General features: G+C 37.7%; 2 protein-coding genes across 11 annotated transcripts in view; both read right to left on the bottom strand.

Annotated features, from left to right (window-relative positions):
• Positions 1 to 751: 751 nt before the first annotated feature.
• Positions 752 to 9,794, bottom strand: mdm4 (MDM4 regulator of p53). Of its 4 annotated transcripts, none has more exons than XM_079596697.1 (11): positions 9,533 to 9,794; positions 8,887 to 8,984; positions 8,086 to 8,160; positions 7,844 to 7,977; positions 7,339 to 7,388; positions 6,795 to 6,859; positions 5,554 to 5,659; positions 5,285 to 5,445; positions 4,969 to 5,157; positions 4,800 to 4,868; positions 752 to 2,870 (listed from the first exon to the last, which is right to left on the bottom strand). In XM_079596697.1, exons 2-11 carry the CDS (start codon positions 8,968 to 8,970, stop codon positions 2,307 to 2,309), a joined length of 1,497 nt encoding a protein of 498 aa, XP_079452823.1. In that variant the 5' UTR covers positions 8,971 to 8,984; positions 9,533 to 9,794; the 3' UTR covers positions 752 to 2,306. The 4 variants fall into 4 exon arrangements, with proteins under 4 accessions (XP_079452823.1, XP_079452825.1, XP_079452826.1 ...); XM_079596699.1 differs by having other exon boundaries at positions 4,969 to 5,142; positions 9,533 to 9,705; XM_079596700.1 differs by having other exon boundaries at positions 758 to 2,870; positions 4,969 to 5,142; positions 9,346 to 9,685.
• Positions 9,795 to 16,410: 6,616 nt separating this feature from the next.
• The window catches only part of atp2b4 (ATPase plasma membrane Ca2+ transporting 4), a 125,154-nt gene continuing 118,624 nt past the window's right edge, over positions 16,411 to 22,940 (bottom strand). For all 7 annotated transcript variants that reach the window (XM_079598102.1, XM_079598103.1, XM_079598105.1 and 4 more), the window contains one exon: positions 16,411 to 17,435. In XM_079598102.1, coding sequence (XP_079454228.1) covers positions 17,193 to 17,435 — 243 coding nt within the window. In that variant the 3' untranslated portion in view covers positions 16,411 to 17,192. The remainder of the gene's footprint in view (positions 17,436 to 22,940) is intronic.

The following is a 22,940-nucleotide window of genomic DNA, read 5'->3' on the forward strand; positions in this document are numbered from 1 at the left end:
ACAATGAGTTTCTTCTTCATTATGAGATCACAAAGCATGACAAATGCAAAGAAAATGTCACATTGAAGCTTGAAACGCCGAGGGCTCCTAATTGTCTCATCCTTCTACTAGTGATATGGCAAAGGACATTGAGCTGATTATGTGTGAACCTCTCAGCGACCAGCTACTGCCAGTTTAACAGATCTAACCTGATGGTAGGCCCATTAAGACAAAGACCTGAGATGGTGAGAGATTAGAGGTGTGATTAGAGGAAGAACCCAATTATCCTTCAGCATGGAGACTCACCCCTCGAGACACTTGCGTTATTGATTTCCAGTTACATCACTGCTTCTATTGGACAGGCCTGATAGACATAAACAAGCAGGATTTCATGTAAAGTTCATGTTCACAGTCTTCAGACACACCAGGAATTTGACCAACATTTAAATGTCCAGAATATGCATCATGAACAAACGGGCTTTTATGTTTATAAAAATAAACATTTTAAATGGTTGGGTTATGCATAAGCTCCAAAGGCCAACCTCAAGGCAGCAGAGCATGTTAGCCTCCCAAATATTTTCAAAACGATTCTTAAGAAACTGAAAGACTGTTACTGCCTCCTTGTGGTAGAAAAAAAATAAACTTACTTTTTTTTTGGTAACAGATGTATAGTCCTATAGGTTGCATAACAAATAGTCACATCTGTTGCAAAGTATGTTGACGATTTATGTTCTGAAATGTATGGATGTAGTCAAAATAAAAATACAGCAATGAGGATGAGTAAAATGAACCAGAGCATCCTTCCAATTGGTTTCATTGTTTATTTTACATTTTAAAAACAAAAACAAAAAATTACTGCTCAGACTAAATCTAAACAGAAACAATGTTTGAAAAACAAACACAAACTTCATTTTATAACATCATTGGCTTAGGATGAATTAGTTTTAGGTTCCATATGAGGCATAATGGCAGTGAAATAGCAGTGTTTGTACCACACAAGAAAGTTCAGGTAAATTTGGATGGGATTGTAATACAGCCTCCACATCCTCAAAAGGTAAATAACACAGCATTAATTAGAAGTAAGCAAAGCTAGTCCCATGCGTTTACTGCATGTGAAAAGCTATTTCGCCCTCTGGTGGCTGAGGACAACAGTTCCTTTTCAAAGAGTCCTTTATGGTTGCGCTTACATAATACACAACAGAGACCGAATCCACTTTGTTATGGGAAACAACACATTACTAAGAAAAGCAGAGGACAATAACCCTAAATTCCCACATAACAGAAGTGCTCTGGTAAATAACTCGGCTAACAATACAGACCTTTCTGCAAAATAAAGCACTATTTAAAAAAGTATGGCAGACATTGGTTTCAAAACACTTTTTTTTGTCCCATAAACATCATCTTACCTGGCAGCGCTGTGGAAAATAAATCCTTCCACTAATAAATGTGTCTTAACCTTCATAAAAGAAGAATACGTGCGTGTGTGTGTGTGGATGACAGGAAAACTGAATTAGAAGGAAAGGCAGAGGGTTGAACAGATAGAGCACAAATAGTCCTCAATCATACATCATTTCTGTTCAGGTATAGAATAAAAAAACAAACAAACAATGGAACAAGAAGCCGAGCATCATAAACAACCAAAGGGTTTGGAAGGAAAAAACGCGGTCATTGGTCCAATTACACTTTTCTATTTTACCACCTCTACATCCAAAGGTGTTTTAATACTTCACAATCTGTAAATAATCGGTTCTTCTCATAGCACAGGAATGACTTGGAACTGTTGACTGGTCATTCTATTAGATGCCATCAACAAAAACTAAACCTTATAAATAAATAAATATTCCCATTTAATCTGTTTCAAGCACCCGTCTAAGGAAAACCTTTCACCAGGTCAACTTAAGTGATGCTTTAGTTAAGTGCCAGAAATCCGCAAGGGGAAAAATCTTCTAAAATAAAGTAAAATCAAAGTTGGTCAAGAACATTGAAAGGCGTTTTAAATGTGCTATTACAAACTGAGTGGACTGTACAGAGGTTAAGATTTTAATTATGCATATCTTCCCAATAAGGCAGTAGCATAATGTGGCAAACTGTCTTTAGCCAAGTTACGCTAACGATCAATATGAGGCCAGTTTCTTTAAGTTACATTCTGTACATTATTTATACTCGATTTGTACTTTACAATAAAATTAGTATAGATACATTGTACTATTTTCATTTCAGCCTAGCAACCGTTTGTAAATTTCCCTGCCTCCTTGCGTATATAAACTTTTTTTTTTAATAGTAAGCGAGTGTGTGTTTAATACATGCGTGCCTTTAAGATGTTTCGGTCATGCTATGAAGGTTTTGATGACCTTCTGTATAACCTGGCCACAGCCCGGGCAAGGAGCATGAAATTTGTGCAGCTTGCGGGCACAGGGAAAACAGGTGATCAGGTGAGCTGTGCGGCCATGGATGATATTGCCGTTTCGCGGCCGCACTCGGCACAGCTTGCAGGGTTCTAGCAAGGCCTCGGGTTGGCATTCTGTCTCCATGTCCAGCGTGTCCTGGCTGTCACCCTCTGAGCTCTCCTGTAAGTGGGGGTGAAGCTGGGAAGGACCCTTTCCTTTTGACGACGAAGCGGATGATGGGGGGATGTTTCTAGAGACGTGGTGCGAGGGGAGGACGACAGGGTCAGACACGGTCCTAAGGCAGTCAGGCATGTCGATTCCATCATCCTCCTCGTCTTCCTCCCTCTCAGGACGTGAACTGCAGGCGGGGATGTCTGGAACAGAGATGGAGTGTACGAGACGAGGACAATCCTTGTACCAGTCTTTCCGCAGAGCCCAGCAGCGCATGCAGTACCGTTGAAGAGGGGTGTTAAATTTGCGGCACTCTGAGCACTGCCATGCATCCTGCCAGAAGATAAGGTCATTTCAATAAGTTGTGCCTTTTATCCATGTATAACTATTTTACAAAATAATAATAAAAAATATAAACATGATCAACTTAAATGTAATCAAACAATATTTTTAATACACCCTATGATTCTTAATTTTTTTTTCATTATTCTCTATCATTCCTAATTTGGGGGGTCTACAAGATTTTATTCAACAAGAATGCATTAAATTGACCAAGAATTTGAATTTCAAATAAATGCTGCTTTAAATAAAATCCAGATTTTTTTTATCACTGTATTCACAAAAATATTAAGCAGCACAACTGTTCTTCAACATTGATAATAAAAAATGAAATGTTTCTTGAGCCCCAAATCACCATTTAAGAATAATTTCTGAAGGACCAGGTTATACTGAAGACTGGAGAAATGATGCTGAACATTTTGCTTTGCAATCACAAAAATAAATATAAAATAACATTTCACAATATTACTGTATTTTATCACATAAATGCAGCCTTGGCGAAAGTAAAATATTCATAAAAAAAACAATGGTCACTAATAGAGAGCACAATTTTCTAGGGCTGCTCGATTATGGAAAAAATCATAATCATGATTATTTTGGTCAGTATTGAAATCACAATGATGTAACACGATTATTTCACATGACTTTGGGAACGTGTTTCCAAACAATTCTTTTACCTTTCAACAATTCTTAAAAAACAAAAATGTATTGTACTTTTTTAACTATTAAACAGACACGCAAACTCACAAGTGGTGAAAAAGGCAATGCTTTGCTTCAAGTAAAAAAAAAAAATGAAAGAAAAATTTAAACTTTTTCACAAAAATGATGTGTTATCATTCATGTCAGATTCTTACATTTGATCAAATTCAGTTTTAATAAAAAGGGCTGTTACTGTTATCAATCAAATTAATTAATTTACACTGCAAAATTACAACTGTAATAAATACTTTTATGAGATTAATGTTTAAATAAAATAAAAAAATAATTAAAATTAAAATAAATTATGCCTTTAAACAATAAACCAATAGGTGGCGGCAAGTGACCGTCTTAATAAATTAATCATTGAGTCATTCATTAAAACGATTCGTTCAAAATGCTGAATCATTCAATAACAAAACTCAGTGCTTAGTGTTGCTTTTCTTTTGTAACTATTTTCGTCTGTGAAATAAAACAAAACCAGTCAATATCGTGTCTAAATTGTAAGTGACTAACTTACATATTAACTAGGCTACTTGTTTATTAAACTATAAATTCAATGTAAATTTGCAATCGTGATATTATAGAACAGCTCTCTTAGTCGTGTTATGTAACCTAACTATATCACATATTATAAATAAATAAAAACTCAACATTTTTACCTTAGTATGTTTCTACTGTGAGTTTTTTGTGTAGCCTACTGTATAAGATCAGAATCATTCTGGCGTTTCGATCGGTCGGGCAAGTAAAACTCTCTTTCACTTGAAATGTAAAATAAAATAAAAACTTTTCCCGGACAAGCAGGCAAGTGTTAATGTCGAGCCCTGTGTTCATTCATGATTTTTTTCGTGCTGTAAAGCGGAACAGATGATCAGCTCATGTGCACTTGCGCTGCCGTTTGCTTGAACACTGAGGCGCTGCAGTGATCGAGCAGAAAAATATCGCGACAGCTCGAGAGACGTCTATGGTCTCGCTCGTCTATATTAAATTAGACAATTGTAATTGTGAAGTTTATTGTGCTTGCAATATATGACTGTATAGGCTGAGAGAGTTTATAGTTTACACAAGACAAAATAAGAGTGTTCTATGAAAACAGAACATGGAAAAATAATCGTTTTTACTCTATTGTACTATTTTGGTGATCGTTGGGAGCCAAAATTGAAATCGAAATTCAATTAATTGCACAGCCCTACAATTTTCTTGATAATTTCCTGATGATATGTCTACCTGTGTGGAGATTTCAGTATCAGTGTCATCACTTAAACACTGAGAGTCATCATCCTGTTCTTCTTGCATCTGAAAATGCATTTTAAGCAGCTGGTTATGATCCATCATCATTAAGTCCATCATCTTAAAACGATAGTCAGCGAAGAAGAAAAAAAGCAAGTAACATTACCTTCCTGTCATCTTTATTGTCTTTCCTGGTCTCCTCTTCTTCATGTGGAGACTCAGCATCACTTCCCTGCTCAAGCACCGCCTCCTTCATCTCCACACTCACTTGCTCGCTTTCTGCCTCATTTAGGAACCAAAGATCATCTGTGGTGTCAGAAACGATGGCCGTGTCCTCATCCTGTACAGGAGAGAGCTGTTCCCTCAGTCTAGTTGTGTGACAGTCTCATTACATCGACTTTAAAAAAAAATTTTTTTATAATCTTCTTCATGAATAAGAAAAGAGCCATATGAATTATTTTCTGGGGAGCTTGCCCTCTTACTTGATTGGTGTGAATATCAGTCGAGCCATTGCTTCGGCGAGTGTAATTACTTCGCAGGTTACCCAGAAACCACCAGGGCAACCCAGAAAGGTCCCACTCTTCCAGAGTCACGTCCAGCTTTGGCCGTTTGCAAGCAGACCTGGGTAAGTCGTCTGAGGAGTCTGTCAGGATAGAGAGGTGTCTGATCTTTAAATACATATTACAATTGCAAGTCATGTTAGTCTTTACACTGTCTAATGTGAGTGCAGTGTTTGTTGGTTCATGCTGACCTTCATCAGGATCACGTGGCCTGCGCAGTGAGCAGCTCTGTGTTGCGCCAGTGCTGGTACTGCCAGCAATGAGAGCCTGTCCAGAGCCAATCGACCCACTGGACACCTATACAGTATGGAAAAAGCCGAATCAGCACATAGTAATGACATGACACTCGGTAGGACGGCAGTTCCTTCACAGCAGGTGCCCATGGGTGTGGCAACAAAAGGCCACGTCCTCACAAGTAGAGGGAAGGGGAAAATAATAGGAACTTTCTTAAAAAAAAAAGAAAAGATATTTAACACCATTGCTGCTGTATTGTTTTGTAATGTAAATTGCAAATGGAGTGGCAGCAAACAAAGACATCTGGTACCTAAATAATATCACACCACTAATACGTAATATCGGATGGAAAAAGCCAATCCAAAATCATAACACCTTTTAAAGTTAATATTATTAGCATAAATCACAAAACTCATTTCCATTTAAAGTCCTATGAATAGTACAAATGCAAGACGTACCAGTGACCTCATCCCAGACTGCTATTCCCAACCCCACCTAACTTCATTCTGCCAACACACAACCGTAAGGTGTTAAATGTGGATGGGTGTATGAGGGGTGAAGAGGGCCAGTGAACTGAGAAGGAAGCTGCAGTCCTTCCGAAAGAAGCAGCGACGCAGAGAAGGAAACTCTGAGCGACAAACAGAGACAGGTACTCTGTCCCCCAGCAGCCAGGCCCATGCTGGTGGCTTCTCCAAAAGGACCACCAGGCCAGGCCGGCAGTGGGGAAGTACAGAGACGGTGCCACTCTGTACAGAAACGGCTGGTGGAGACAGCTGCCGCCCTCCCCTTCATGGCAAACAGGCTATTGATCACGATGCAATTCTCCACACAAAAATGCATTGTAGCAAAACTTTGAGCAACAATGGAAGAAGGGATGTGAAAGGTTGGGGAGACAATCACTACATTTAAGTAACTGGTTGATTAGAGCGTAAATAAAAAAGGGGAAAAGCTGACAACAAATGTATAAAATGGTTGCTGTGAGTAGTGTGTGCTGAAATAAAGTAATCACTTGATAACCTAAATCATATTTAAAAGCAAAATACATTTGGTACCCAAAAGCCCTGTGCAATGCACTTTTATCAGCCTTAACCAAATTACATATATCACGAAAGGATTACATTTGATTTTCTGATCAATTGTTTGCCATGAAGAGGAGTAACGGACACTGTTTCTCCTGTGCACCATGCTGTAGTTTTACCTGACCAGGATCTTCACTTGGAGACTCATTAGAATCCTTGCCGACAGAAAGATTCTTTGCTGCATCTGTATTTCAAATAAGACATAGTAACAAAAAAAAAAAAAAAAGAAAAAAAACCCCGCCCTTTATTCACCAAGCACACGTCAATCGCACTTGGCCCAGACTTAATGCCTCAATTAGTGGTGGAAAAATACTGTTCCAGAAAGATTATTGTATTTCAAAAGAATAAAATTATTTAAACTTTTCTTTTTTTTTTAAATCAAGTTTCTTAAGTTCCTGTATGAAGATTGCAAAGTACACTAACCGGATAATAAAATGACAAAGTTGAAACCATAAATAATTAAGTTTTTACATACCTACTGTACCATAAACATCACATTCAGACATACAAACACACACACACCTCAAAATGAAAGGTGGGGCTAATCAAAATGAGAGAAAGCAAGAGAGTGAAAGTGCTAAAAGACAGTGACAAGTCTGTGTGACATTTTTTTTTGCTCCAGATTATTCTAAATAAATTCAACAACAAGAATGATGGACTTACCCGAATTATTCAAAATAAACAAATTCCTCTTCAACATCTCATACACAGGGCTATGAAAGGCAGAAAAGAAAGAGGTAAATGCCTAAAATATGTTGATTTCTCTAAATAACACAAATGTTAAGAGATGCATCGGCCAGAGCAATTAATCAGCTGGTATATGTGGTATATCTAAGTTTTCAGAGTTGGTTGTTAAAGTTCACCCACAAATGAAAAAACACCGACATCTCAAAACATGACCATTTATAACCATCCACATTAAGAAAAAAATCATGCAGATTTGGATCAACATCAGGGCGAGTAAATAGTGACTTAATTAAAGGTGCAGTAAGCAATTTCTGAGAAACACTGTTGAAAGTGGATAGGGCCGAGCACCAAACAATATTACAAATTTATATCTAGATATCATCATCATCAGCCATCGATGTACCCAGCTGACTTGAATGAGAGAGAGCCGACTCCATTTTATCTTCCATTTAAATCTCCTTATTGGCAGCTATGAGCTCACCTGGGGTTCTTAACGGAAAAGCTCTCCACTTCCAGTAGCTCTCCGAGTGGGTCATCTTGACAGTGGACGATGTGTTGCCTCTGTTTGTCATACAGCTGCTTCATCATGATGTACTGACCCAGGTAGTGCATGACCTAATAAAAAACACTGTCATTATTAAATATACCTTATCAGGCAGTTCAAACTCTTAATATCTACAGCATTTGTCAATCCGCAGAGGTCACTTTGTACACACTCCTCACCTCCTTCAGAGTAAACACCTCCTCCCGAGCACCTGCTACTCTCAGGATCTGCAGTAGAGGAGCTCTGGGGTTGACCTGCAGGGGGGGGGGGGAGAGCCATATGCTTAAACCTATGAAGCCTACTGTATCATATTTGATACATGAATTTCTAAGGCCTCTAAATTATCTACATGATCAAATCTTTGCTGAAAAACCTGTTGCATACAATCTACTACTACAAGCCCTCTGATTGATGCCCATCAGTGTTTTAAGTAAAAGGTATTTTAAAGTATAATTGTAAAAATGTGGTTGTGGTACACATGTCTTTTAGCTGTGAAATCTTTAATAAGCTTCATAAAGTAAACAACTTTTATGTTGTTAGCAATATTTCAAGTACAGGACTGAAGCAATTTAGGTTTACCGATAACACTTTACAATAAAGTTTCATTTGTTAACATTGGTTAACCACATTAAAACAAAATGAACATCTGTTTTAACTAACATTAACAAAGGTTATGAAATACTGTAAAAAAAATATTGCTCATTGTTAGTTAATGCATTAATAAACATTACAAATGAGACCATATCTCTATAAGTGTGACAGTGTGCTTTTTTATATGCATTTTGTACAAGTAGCCTGTAATACAAGTGTCACTGATTTACATACAAGCTCTCAGAATTTCAAATATGCAAATATGACAAAAAAAAAACGTAAAACACATTTGCAATCTTTTTTAATAAAGGTTTTATTTATTATAACTGTTCCATTTGAAAAAGAACAATGAGAGTTAATATGGAGTGAATGTACATGTTATTGCTCACCTGAGTCCCTTCCCCGGGAAGAGTCCTGCATGAAGAGCTTGACCCCGTCAACTGAGACAATGACGACGATGACAGCGAGGTCATGATTGAATCAATAACTGTGAGGAAAACCATTTATATATTTAACACAAACAGCGCCAACGTCTAATGTATTAATTATACCAACATAGGGCTGTGTATCAAAACCCAGGGAGCTGTCTATCTAGACAATATTTTGGGTATCATGGGTGCATCGTTCAAAGCGAGGTTGACAGCTCAATAGAAATACAATACATGTGTACAATACATCCAGTGCACTCAAGCACCTGTTAACAATGTTTAAAAATCACAAACAACTGTATTTCCATGAGGGCGTCACAATGTAACTTAACGTTAGCTGTTAGCTAACGATATAAAACTATCATTTTTGTCATTTCACGCGCATAGAAACACGCTTGATGTTAAAATGACGTTACTTACCATTATCCAAGTTCGGGCATGTGGATAATAAGATAAGTTGTGATAGTTGGTTGGATAAATTTCAATTATCCATTCCGTGGCTGAAACGATAACGTTAATGCTAAGCTAACGTGCGCAAGCTATTAGCCCGCGACATTCAGAAGCATAAGACCCCGCGTGATAATGCTGGTATTGTACTCACACTCACCGTGTTATCTGTAAACGATTACATGGTTTCCAGATTTGAAAGAATAAGAGTTTGTGCAAAGAAGGGGAGGTGGGAGTTTTTTTTTTTTTTTTTTAAGTACAGTTGCAGTCAGTTGAAGTTGACGTGGTGCGTGTCGTCAGCACGGTTGCCAGTGCCAAAGAAAGCAGATCCCCGTTTCTAAATTCAAAAAGTTATACGTTTTGACCAATGGCGGCGCTATAAGGATGGATCCTTGAGTATATTTTACAGCATAGCCCTCACCTCACCGGGGATCATCTTCAGAAATAAATAAAAGTTTAGGCTACTCTATGATAGATACGTTGTTTAAAAAAACTGTTTTTTCTTTATATGTAATTTTATTTATTCGGATATTTTATAATATTCTATTGATGCATAACCCTTTCATGCATGAATTATGATAATCTCAGTCAGGTTTTTTTTACCTATGTGTTTTATTGCTCTTATGCCATGAAAAACAAGATTTTATTTTATTTATTTTTTTACACATATTTTTCAAATATATTTTCAGATGTCTAGAGTGGACAGCATATGGTTTAAACTGAAGAGATACTGTATTAAACATACCGGTAATACAACAACAACAACAACACAGCAATATGTGTGTATTTAACAAACCAATCAATAAAATAATATCAAATCATGTGAAAACTATAATATATAAAAAAGTGAAATAAGGCAATTGAACTCTACAAGTTGAACTTCGCGTAGCCTATCTTTGATATCAGAACATGAGAATGTGATTCCATCAGACATTTCTACAGCCTGTCAAGGTACAACTGTGGAAACCCAACTCAGATGCTGCCTCCAGTGTAGCCTACCAGAATATGTCAATTTACCCTTATTAGCTGATAATTTTGATTATGTTCAAGATGGACACATTTCTAACATAGCTCTCCTCTGAGAAAACCTAGCGATCAGGTGTTTTCAAACTCATCTGAAATGAGCAATGTCATTATATAGATCAGTGATATACGGTCTATAAGTGTGCTCCAAAACAATGAAGGAATTCTAATTTAGAAGACCAAACCCAACGTTAAAAATTAAAACCAGGTTAATGTCAGAATCCAACATCAGATTGACATCAGTCTCCAACGTTGGACAGACGTTGTATTGTGGTTGAAAATGAAAATTGGGTTGAAGTCAGAAACCAACATCAGTCGGGTTCTGACGTCAACTCGACTTTTATCCAACGACATCCAATGTTCTGTCCGACGTTGGGTTCTGACGTCAACCCGACTTTCTTTTCCAACTAAAATCTAACGTCTACAACCAAAATCATCCACTGACTGACGTTACTACTTTCAAGGACTTTGGCAGAAATGTAGTGAAGTAAAAAGTCAGGTTTTTGTCTTTTAAATGTAGCCTACTTAAGTTAAAGTAAAACGTTCTCAGAAAAAATAATAGGCTACTCAGGTAAAGCACAGATACTAAAAAAAGTGTAGGCTTAAGTACAGTAGGCTACTCAAGTAAATGTACTTTGTTACTGTCCACCTCTGGATATAACTCATTAGATATTGCTTGATGCTACACATTTTTTATTTTCTTTACCTGCAAAAAGGAATGGCCTTGGGTGGATATTCCGGGGGAACTTGGCATTTCTGACTGGCCATTGGCCATCTTGGTCGACACACAATGGCTTGCCACTTGGTGGCAATGTATAGTATGATGCACCAGGGTCCACTGTGGAGGTTTGATGCAACTACAAGCTCCTTGAATGTCATGAAGAAAATAGTTGGTCTAACACCCCATTATCTTCTAAAAAAATAAAAAATAATTATGTATTATATAATATGTGTTAGACATAGGTATATTAGGTAATAAAATATATATACAACATAATATCTGACACCGGTTATTTGGAATTCAAACTCTACTGTTAAAGTAGGCTACATCTAGGCCTATAGGTACGATAGATGATAGATAAGATTTTGTGCATATGTGCATGAGGAAGTCAGACCGATAAGATATCAATAGTTTTTGTAACACCTTTCTACTAGACTGGGTAAACTCAGCCTGATCTGCCGGAGATTTGATTTCGCCCTGCAATCTTAAAAGATTGAGCTTGGTCTGGTGATAGCCAGACTATAACTATACCCAATCACAGCTGTAAACTGGTATCTTCACCTACTGTAGCTTTCATCCTTTTTTAAGGGGTTTAAAAATGACATCACAAGAAACAAGGACTTGAGCCCCATTGTATTTCAAATTCTAATGGCTTTATTTATATATATAGATTTGTATATATGTATATATAATAACTTTGACTTCAATTGCTTGATTATCCTTTTTTTTTTTTTTTTTTGTTCTGTTAAATTTAAACGACAGGACAAAGAACAAGGCATTCCACATGATCATATCTTACAAAAAAAGTAACGAAATCTTGAATGTGTGCACATCACACATACATTACATAGATAATACACTTGAGTTAGTATAAAGTGATGAAAAATGGGCATGACTGAATTCACTTTGACAAAAGAAAGCGAGAAAAACAGAGAAAGAGAGAGATAGAGCATTGTTATGACACCTGATTAAATAATAATTCATAATATTTTAATCAAATGAATCCGTTGCATAGTTTGAAGCAAGCAAGACTGATATTTCAGCATGATAATGATTCTCACAAAAGGAGGGCTAAAAAAATCGGAATTTTTACCCTGCCAATTAAAACACACAGATTGCAGACACTGTTCATGACGGTCAGATCGGATAGGGCGAAGATCTTCTTTTCAAAACACATTGTTTTCTGAAGCCAAAACGCCTACTCGATGATTCACTCCAAGAGCACATTGACAATTAATGAAATGGTAATTCAGCTGCTTATGGTGATTTTTTCCCATCATGCAGCATGAAGGTTGACAGTTGGGTCAACTTTACATGAACATAGCATGGATCAAAATGAGCTCACCTCACTTTGATGGAATGCAAACCAAATAAATGTACACTACTTTCCATCAAAAGAACATTTTGGGTCAACTTCTCATCGTTAGACACGGATTCAGTAACAGTATATCCCCCAAACTGTCACAGTATAGCCCTTAAAACTACATTACATTAGGTGAGCACATATTCTGTCATCTAAAGAGACTGTAAACAGACAGGACACAGAGCATGAGGCTTTTTAGATTAACCCGTCAACATTTTAAATTAAATTATTTAAAATAAATGCAAATCAGATTCACTTTCAGTCAAAATCAATTAAGGCCGCCACACTTTCCAATACCCAATTATCAGACACAGTTTTCACAATTTTAATCAATTACTCTGAACTAAATCAGACACAGTGGTGCAGGTTGTCCATGTGGTCCATTGGCACTTCTGTGATCCAAGAGATAGCATGCTTAGTGTAAAAACCACAAAACACTACATTTCTGTAAACAGACCCCCCACCACCACCATTTTGTCCCCTACTACTACACAAAGCCCTTATCCTTCAGAGTTCTTATTCAACAAAACTACTAAATGTACACAGAAGCCTAATTTTAATAGCCCAAGATATTTACGGCATGCTTCTGATGAATGCCTCACAATCACAATACAAAGAAAAATTAACATGAACAATTAGCATTAACAAATGAGCTGCAATTTTTAAATTTAAGACTACACGTTCATTGGCTGATGTAAACAACCAAACATAACTTAGATAAGTTTATTAAACAATGCTCTCTCTCTTTCTCAAAGCCCTCAATTAGAGGAAAAGGGTGGAAATAAAGACAGTAAAGGGAATCAGTGCATTTCAGGAAAGTGAGGACTCGAGTACGACTGTAGCCTACCTTGAAAATGCAAATCCTTCAGCTTTACTGCGCTAGCGTCTTTCATCTTTGATGGATCATGCATGGATGAGAGTGAGCTGTCAGGATGGAGTTGGTAACCCACACAATAAGGTGATGGAACATCAAAGCTCGTACCACTCTGCAATTAGGCAGTTCAATCTACAGCCACAGCTTATGGCTATAAAAGTAACAAAACGAAGTCAAAGCGAAGCGTAACTGGTAAAAATAAAACTAGAGATCTTTCAAGCACATACTCTGGCAGTCATTCCCCAATTCCCACACCCCAGTAATTAGGAAATTTAAATGGAGCAGTGCTCTCATGATGTCTAGACAAGAAACGAGACGCTTTCATTTCCTCGTTGCAGAACATTCTTCTCTGAAATGGCATTGAGTCAGTGTGTGTTTCCTTTGCAGAGTCTATTGATAATGTGCGAGGGAGTGTGTTTGCGCATGTTTGTTTGTGTGTCACATTCATTCTGGAAACAAACATTTGGGGACAGCTCATTCCATATGTAATCATGCAGAACATTGAACACATATATTGAACAATTAAGATTTTTTTTCCAATGCAGTTTTTTCCCCTAAGTACAGCATGGTTTAAGCTACACAGGACATTAAAAATACCAATCGCACCAGGTTGTACATATTGCTTTGAACCACCAATTTGTTTATAAGTAATGCATGCCACATAGATGATATTATGTTTATACAAAAATAACACCAGTGTATATTACTGTTTTATATGAATTACAGAAATCGGATGTTCTATTGACTGCTTTCCCCCACAATCAAATACAATTTTAATTTCACTCAACATCAGATGTAATTAAACTATATGCAAAATAAGTGGTTATAACTTAATGTTATATTCCAGTTTTGAAACACAATCTTTTATTTACAGCTGTGGTGAATCATTACCTCCCGAACAAACGAACAAGAACTGTCAGACAACTTCAGTAGAGTAGTAATGCGATAAAATTCAGTTATTGCACAGCACCTTGAAGCGATTCTCGGTTTACACAATGCATGAGAAACATGTGCAATAACAGAAATTGTTCTAAAAAGCTATTAAAGTGAACCAAAAAAGAAAAGAAAATTAAAGACAATTTGATCATTTCCCCCCCTTTTTTCTGCATCAATCATGTCCAAGCAATGAAGAAATAAAACGGAAGGGGGCATATTTCAGATCCTGGAGGAAAAAAAAACCATTAGGGATTCAAATAAGGATGAAATCCAGTTATAAATTATTCTAAATGAACAAGAACAATGTCAGAACTGACTGTACAAAGCAACACTTTGGCAGAATTTATATAAAGCTCTAAATGGAAAACATTTGACTGCTTCCACATGAAGTCAAATACATTTTGTGTAACATACAGTGTAGTGTGTATGTTTCATTTTTATCCAGAGTATGACAAAAAAACAAAAACAAATCGAAATTAGAAATGACAACAAAGAATAAGTAATCTCAATTATTTTCTATAACCGACTCTTTGCCACTTTAATGGGTCATTCAGAAATTGCACAAAAAATAAATCAAACCCATTAAGTCAAAAAGAACACAGAAGTTGAATTTTAAGAACTGAAAACTTTTAATTAGTATTTCCCCACTGTAGTCTAATGGTTTCTAATTAGGTGGCATATAATATATTTTAAAGACTTCGTACGGCCAGCACATCTATCTGTGGCTGCAGGTTTGGAGTACACAATTCGGGATAAGGCCAATAAATGCTCACTCTTCTGTTGAGAACTTGACCAGACCCCTTGACTTTACAGTAAACACGTAACTTTCTCAGCTCGGACATCGAATCTGACACCGCATGTGGTTACAAACGTGGCATAAATATTTATATTTATATATATATATATATATATATAACTGCAATATGTACTCAACTGCTTATTTAGCTAATTTGTCATGTCACCAAACTCTCTGGCCTATACACCTATATTTATATTTTTTCCAAAATATTAAAAAGTACTTAATATAAAAATACAGAACAATTGTAAAAAAGGAACAAAACATTGAGTTTTATATGAAATTCATGCATGCCTCCCCACAATAACATACCATGTTCCACTTAAGCGAGATAACAAAAACTGCCAGTAGGGGGAAGTGCAGCATTAGCCGACTGCTGTGGAACCGTTCCGTAAACATTAAAGTGGTCCATCTACTTATTCTTTTGTGTGTCCCCCTCCCCCCTCCCTTCTCCCTTTTTTATATTTAGGCAGTGACTGTTTTTTTTTTCGAATTTGGTTGGAAATATAAAATAAACTGCAAAAACAATGGGATATAAAATAACAATTTATAAAATATGGCTCTGAGCAAGTAGAAAAAGGTGTAATTGGAGGAATCCATTTAACCTAGACTGGTATGAGCAGAAGGTTTTGTCTGTGGCAGTAGTATGTTTCGTCTAATAAAAAGCACATGTCGTTGAGGCCGTGCTTTTATGAAAACAGTTCCGATCTAGTTTGTCATCCAGGTTTCAACAGAGCTCACAGGGTCCAACTGAGGCCCCAGCTGCATGCTATGGTGTGTGAGTTTTCTTTTTTTTTTTAAATAGCAAAAGCATGCTTACTACGTGCAGTATCCTTACTCTCGCAGGCTAAGCTCAAGGATGGGATTTTGGAGCTCTATCAGTGCTGTCTGCGTAACGTGGAGCTTATGAGGAGCACAGCCTGATGTTAGATAACAAGGAGAACACCTAACTGCAGAACTGAGGTAAGAAAAAGATTGGATTTGAAAGTACACCCATACAGAATCACTTCTATCGCAATTTTTTTTTTTTTGAAAGAGGAAACAAGTAAAAGAAAAATTCTAGTTATTAGTCGTAATCCCATAAAGATTAGCACTACAATTCCCATTCCTATATAATCAGACACAGATGAACCTAAAGACAGATACATGCACACTATGGTGAGGTGCTGTACCTTTGATAAAGTACTTGGTCAATTAGCCGGGGCAATCATTTTGAGGCAGATGAGCATTAACAAGAGACTAGAGATGCCCAGTGGGTGTGATTTCGATGAGATGTGTTGGATGACCCTCCCTGCCCCCTTAAGAGCCAATCAGGTATTCTAAACTCATAGCTATCAAATAAGTTTATTATAGTATTTTATTCTGCTAACGTTCACTATAGCAGCCTTACATCTGGATATATAAAGTGACAGAACACCCAAAATGAGCATCGCATGGGACAATGTCTGAAAACATGACAAGAATGTAGTGTGTCTGAACTACTTAAAATGTCCATTAGAGCATAAAATCATTTTAAAAACTAAAAGAACATGGCTAACTTCACTGCCATGTTTTTCAATCCACCTTAGAGCAAATTGAGAGAGAAAAGAAGAAATCTATTCAAACAGCAATTGAGTGCATGAACACAATCAGCTGTATCAGCAAAAAACTAAACAAAAACTATGTAAATGAGTCCTGGGACAAATAACATAAATGATTACAGCATTACACAAGACCAGAGACATAACAATATAAAAATGAGAAAAATCACAACTGTAGAAGAGATAAAAATGTCAGTGACAGGCTGAGAGAGGGCGTTTGCCGCAGCATCGCCCTCTAGTGTGTAGGTTAGGCCATGTTTCACATGGGCTGCAGGACAGCCGCATGTACTTACAGAGCGCTGCTGCCGCCGACACAGTGCAAGTCGAGAGGGGCAGAGGGGTGGGGGAGATGGAGGAGAGGAGAAAGGGATCATGGTCGCCCCATCAGCTGCTGTAGGTGCTGCTGTCTCTCAGATGTGTATCAGCAGGGCTCCACCGGTAGAGTGGTGCACAGGTTTTTAAAAGAGAACAAAAAAAGAAGACGATTTTGGGGCAGTTGCACTGGAGCATGGAGGATGATGGGAGGGTCACATGGAGAATTCCTGGCTGTGAAGAGAGCGGCCTGGGGGTTCGCCGCCACCTCCGTTTCTGGAAGAGGAGGGGAGCTGCTCGATCTCTACACAGCCCTCGTCTATCGTGGGGATGCTGTGTTGTTCCTCGGAGAGAGGTATAAACCCAGGTTGGGACATGAAGTTATGAATGGAGCTTCTGGATTCTGGCTTCTCTAGGCCCTCGTACAAGGAGCTACGGAATGCGTTCACCACCTTAATCTGCAGCGAGGAGTTGGGAGACAGAAAGAGAAGGAATTAGTGGGATCATATTGGCATGGTGTCTGCTTCAGGGTGGGATGGATACTGGATCTGGATGGGAATGAAAATATGGTCAGTGGTGGGAGATGATTTCCTTTCCACAATAGCACTCAAGCTCCTTATGAAATATACAAACAAACCAACACAAAAACAACAGCACAGACCGCTGAATAGAGAAACAGGGATAACATGCAAACAAACCATGACTGTAATGCAATTTCCTATTTGGGGCAAGTGAATGAGGAAATCAGGCATAGGATAAAACTGTAAGTGGGACACATCAATCACAAGCTTCAAAACGACGACAATCACAGAACCACTGCAAAATGAGACGGACAAGCAACCAATGTTTGTTGCATTTAGTTGCCAAAAACAGCCGATGTTCAGCATCTCTTTTGGGTCAGTAGGGGTGGGCGATACAGCAGGTTGGAACTGTAAACTGGTACAAATTGTCAACAGCAGACATCGAATATCATGGGTTTTTGTAAAACATCACTACATGGTAATACAAAAGTAATAAAAAAATAACAAATAAAAATTGGCAAACATTTCAATCAGGATGAAAATTAGGGAAGTTACACCGAAATTAAAATTCTTGTCCAAAACAGAAACTTCTGAATGCCTTTGCCTTTGAAAATTACTAATTAAAATGACTAATTTCTTTATTTTGTTCTGTATAATTGTATTAATATAAGACTATTCAATAATCTAACTGAATCTGAATTTTAAAAATACAAGCCAAAAAAATATATTAAAATGAAACCTGAGAGTGAGAGGTTTCTTCCTCCATACAAATAGACACATAATTAATATGCATAGCATGTGCATCCAGTCCTTCAAAACATATGCTCTGGGCCTCTCAGAGGCTCTGTGTTGTGCGGTAAAACACCAGAAATCAATCTCGCTATCTTGCAATTTTTATGGTTTCAACCTTGAGAACGACCATAAAGACAAATGTGAATTGGTATAACTTGTTTTGCAAGGTTCTGGATGCTTTTCCCTACAACAAGCTTATGGTAACAACCATATCTGTAGAACCATCTGGCCTGCCAGCTCAGCCAATCAGCAGTGGCGTAGTCTATTCAATTCCTGTTTATTTCTCAGGTTTACATTATTGTACTATGCAGCAATGTCAGCCATGCTCTAACTAATTTTAGCTATTTATTATTATATTCAGATTCTGTTATAAGAACAAGATATTATTATTATTACCACTATATGTATAGTTGGAGATTTCAACATACACGTTGATAACACAAATGATGCGTTAGGAGCTGCGTTTATAGATTTATTAAACTCCTTTGGGGTCAAGCAAAACGTTAGTGGTCCCACTCATCGTCTTAATCATACTCTAGATTTAATTATATCATATGGAACCGATCCAACCGAAATAGATATTATACCGCAAAGTGATGATGTCACTGATCATTACATGGTAACTTGCATACTACGTACGGCTGAAATGTGTCATGTTGCGCCACGTTATCGACCAGGCAGAACAATCCTTCCAACCACTATAGATAGATTCTTGAATAGCTTAAGGCAAGTGCACACTACAGGATTTTAAAACGTCGGGCTGAACTGTGCATTTCACACTACATGACTCGCTCTCTGTGAAATCAGGAGTGTTCAAGTTGTTGAGCTGTTCACACCACACGACACAGCGTGATTGATCCGCAACAGGAGGTAACTCACTACACGAGGTGACAACAACTCTGTCAGCCAACGATTCTTTCTTGTCTACAAACCACGTTTTATCACGAAGAAATCACGCGATAAAACGAACCGCAAAATGACGCAATACAGCACGCGCGCCACTACCCAGCGAAGAAGAACACAAGTACACAACACGCGAGTCTTTGTTTGAATATGGACGTCAGACAGAAATTAGTGCTGCAAACTGTTTGCGCGATGATTTGCTCTGGAAAAAAAAAAAATTCCCATAGACAGTATATAAACGGTATTTTCCCAGTGACCTCAACCCATGCCTTGCTCTGATTGGCTGTAGCTCATGGCATCACATGTGGTTGAGTCGTGCGACAGCTCCAGATATCTAGCATGCTAGATATTTTTCTGGGCTCGGCGACGCGTCCGCGAGGCGTCTGCGAGCGTCTTTGATGCGTTGTTGGCTCTTTCATACTAACAGATTGGCGAGCGTTCATCGGCCGCTAATCCCCCGCGATTTGCACGCGATAACAACCTGACCTGTCGGCGAGCTCAACGATTTGCAAATCGGGCTTAAATCGGGCTTAAAATCCTGTAGTGTGAACTAGGCATTACCTGATCTATCTCCGCTCCTCAGTGAACCCAAACAAACAGATGAGCTAGAGGAAATGACTAGCAGTATGAGCACCATTTTCTCTAGTACATTAGAAACTGTTGCACCAATTAGATTAAAAAAGGTTAGAGAGAAAACTAAAGCACCATGGTACAACAGTGCTACGCATGTTATCAAGAGAGAAACTCGTAACTTAGAGCGCAAATGGAAACAAACTAATTTAGAGGTCTTTAGAATCGCGTGGAAAGACAGTATGTCACGTTATAAAAAGGCTCTAAAAGCAGCCAGGTCTGAGCATCTACGCAAACTAATAGAAAATAACCAAAACAATCCAAGGTTTTTATTTAACACCATGGCTAGATTAACAAATAAACAGACATCACCTGAACAAAATATTCCGTTACATTTTAATAGTAATGATTTCATGAATTTCTTCACTGAGAAAATAGAAAGCATCAGAAACACAATTGTAAATGTACAATCTTTGACAGCGTCTTATGATTCAGCCTCAATTATCGCCCCTCAAGAACAACTACAGCGCTTTACAACTATAGGACAGGAAGAGCTAAATAAACTTATCACTGCATCTAAACCAACAACATGTTTATTAGATCCAATACCCACTAAACTACTGAAAGAAGTGTTACCTGTAGTGGAAGAGCCTCTTCTCAATATTATTAACTCGTCTCTATCTTTAGGACATGTTCCAAAAACATTCAAGCTGGCAGTTATAAAACCTCTTATTAAGAAACCACAATTAGATCCAAATAACCTAGCAAATTACAGACCCATTTCAAATCTTCCATTTATGTCTAAAATACTAGAAAAAGTTGTGTCCGCTCAATTGTGCTCTTTCTTGCAAGAAAACGATATCTATGAAAAGTTTCAGTCAGGATTCAGGCCACATCATAGCACAGAAACTGCGCTGGTTAAAATTACAAATGATTTACTTTTAGCTTCTGACCAAGGCTGTATCTCAATACTAGTTTTACTTGATCTTAGTGCTGCGTTTGACACTATAGATCATAAAATACTCTTAGATCGACTTCAAAATTACACTGGTGTTCAGGGACAGGCATTAAGCTGGTTTAGATCGTACCTATCAGACCGTTACCATTTTGTCCATTTAAATGGGGAAAAATCAAAGATAACGTCAGTAAATTATGGAGTGCCGCAGGGATCTGTATTAGGCCCCCTGCTATTCTCAATTTATATGCTGCCACTTGGTAATATTATAAGAAAACATGGAATAAGTTTCCACTGTTATGCTGATGACACTCAATTATATATTTCATCTAGACCAGATGATAACACTAAATTATCTAAAATGACAGAGTGTGTTAAAGATATAAAATATTGGATGACGTGTAATTTTCTTCTATTAAATTCAGAAAAAACGGAGGTATTACTGATTGGTCCAAAAAACTGCCCACAAAACCTCTTACAATACAACCTTAATCTAGATGGACGTCCTGTTACTTTATCCTCTACAGTAAAAGACCTGGGTGTTATACTAGACCGCAACTTGTCTTTTGAAAATCATATTTCAAATGTCACAAGAACAGCCTTTTTCCACCTTAGAAACATTGCTAAGCTACGTAATATGCTATCAGTTTCTGATGCAGAAAAGTTAGTTCATGCATTCATGACCTCGAGACTAGATTACTGTAATGCTCTATTAGCTGGTTGTCCTGCATCCTCAGTAAACAAGCTACAGTTAGTCCAAAATGCAGCTGCTAGAGTTCTTACTAGGTCAAGAAAATATGATCATATAACACCAATTTTATCATCTCTACACTGGTTACCTATTAAGTTCCGTATCAATTACAAAGTATTGTTACTGACCTATAAAGCCCTAAATGGTTTAGCTCCTGTGTATTTAAGAGATCTTCTATCGCCATATATTCCATCGCGCTCTTTAAGATCGCTAAATTCGAGGCTTCTGGTCGTACCTAGGATATCTAAGTCCACTAAAGGAGGGAGGGCGTTTTCACATCTAGCTCCTAAACTCTGGAATAGCCTTCCTGATACTGTCCGAGGCTCAGACTCGCTCTCCCAGTTTAAAACTAGATTAAAGACGCATCTCTTTAGCCAAGCATTCACATGATGCATCTCATACCTTTTATACTACAGTTAAATCAGATCAAATGCATTCATATTAAGAACAGCAGCTACGCTAATTATTTCCCATCTGCCTTTTTTGTTGTTATCTCGGGACGCCTGTCCCGAGATAACTCAAATAGAGTTCGTCAGCTCCAGTTATGTATCCAGCCTCTCATGGAGACTTCAGATGCCCCAACGCCTGTGATGAGACGACTCGACGCCTGTGAAGAGACGACCCAACGCCGGCGATATGTTATGCCCTAAATTTCATGATTAACTAACTGTATTTTTGTATGTATATTTTTGAAATGCATTTTCTGTAAAGCTGCTTTGAAACAATGTGTATTGTGAAAAGCGCTATACAAATAAACTTGAATTGAATTGAATGTATGAACAACTACTAAATAAATTAATTCTAAAAACTGCGAGTAGGCTCTTTTGACTTGAGACAACCACCTAAAGATGATCTAGCAAACGCAGAGCAACACGCTAAAAACACCACATTTCTGCCTAACACACACACATTTTTAATGTGTAATGCAAAAGGAAATCTAAATAAGGAAGGCAGGGAAAAAACTGTCCCTCAATCATAGCTTCTTCTAGAATATCAATGAAGAAAGATGGAGAAAGATGAGTATAAAGTGTCAGAGCAGAAGACAAGGTGTGATGAGAGGAGCTGAAAGCATGAGAGTGAGACAGAAACGGGGCTGCAAAGGAAAGGGAAAGAGAGAGAGAGAGAGAGAGAGAGAGAGAGAGAGAGAGAGAGAGAGAGAGAGAGAGGTGTGCGCGAGTGTGTGAAAGCAGTTGTGAAAAGAGGGAGAGGGCTGGTGTTAAAAAGAGAGAGTGAGCCAGAAAGGAGAAAGAGGGAAAATTCCATATGAAGGTGAGCATTACTATGACCCTTACTCCCTCCGCGGTGCAGAGTAAAGGATAATTTTGAGAAAATATTGTTTATGCGTGGTTGTTGAAAAAACTACAATTTTAAGACACTGAAAGAAGGGCATAAAACAAACATTTGTTCACAAGACTTTTAAGTACTGTATCTTGTAGACAATAATTTGTCACAAAATGGTGTGGAAATCATC

Source organism: Phoxinus phoxinus (genome assembly GCF_949152265.1).
Source record: "Phoxinus phoxinus genome assembly, chromosome: 22".
Taxonomy (NCBI): Eukaryota; Metazoa; Chordata; class Actinopteri; order Cypriniformes; family Leuciscidae; genus Phoxinus; species Phoxinus phoxinus.

Excerpts from the sequence above, each read along its gene's own strand:
- mdm4 (XM_079596697.1), bottom strand. The coding sequence starts at position 8,970 with ATGACCTCGCTGTCATCGTCGTCATTGTCTCAGTTGACGGGGTCAAGC. Across the intron at positions 7,389-7,843 it reads TTTTCCGTTAAGAACCCCAG|CCCTGTGTATGAGATGTTGA; the intron begins GTGAGCTCATAG and ends TGCCTTTCATAG. Across the intron at positions 4,869-4,968 it reads ACAATAAAGATGACAGGAAG|ATGCAAGAAGAACAGGATGA; the intron begins GTAATGTTACTT and ends ATGCATTTTCAG.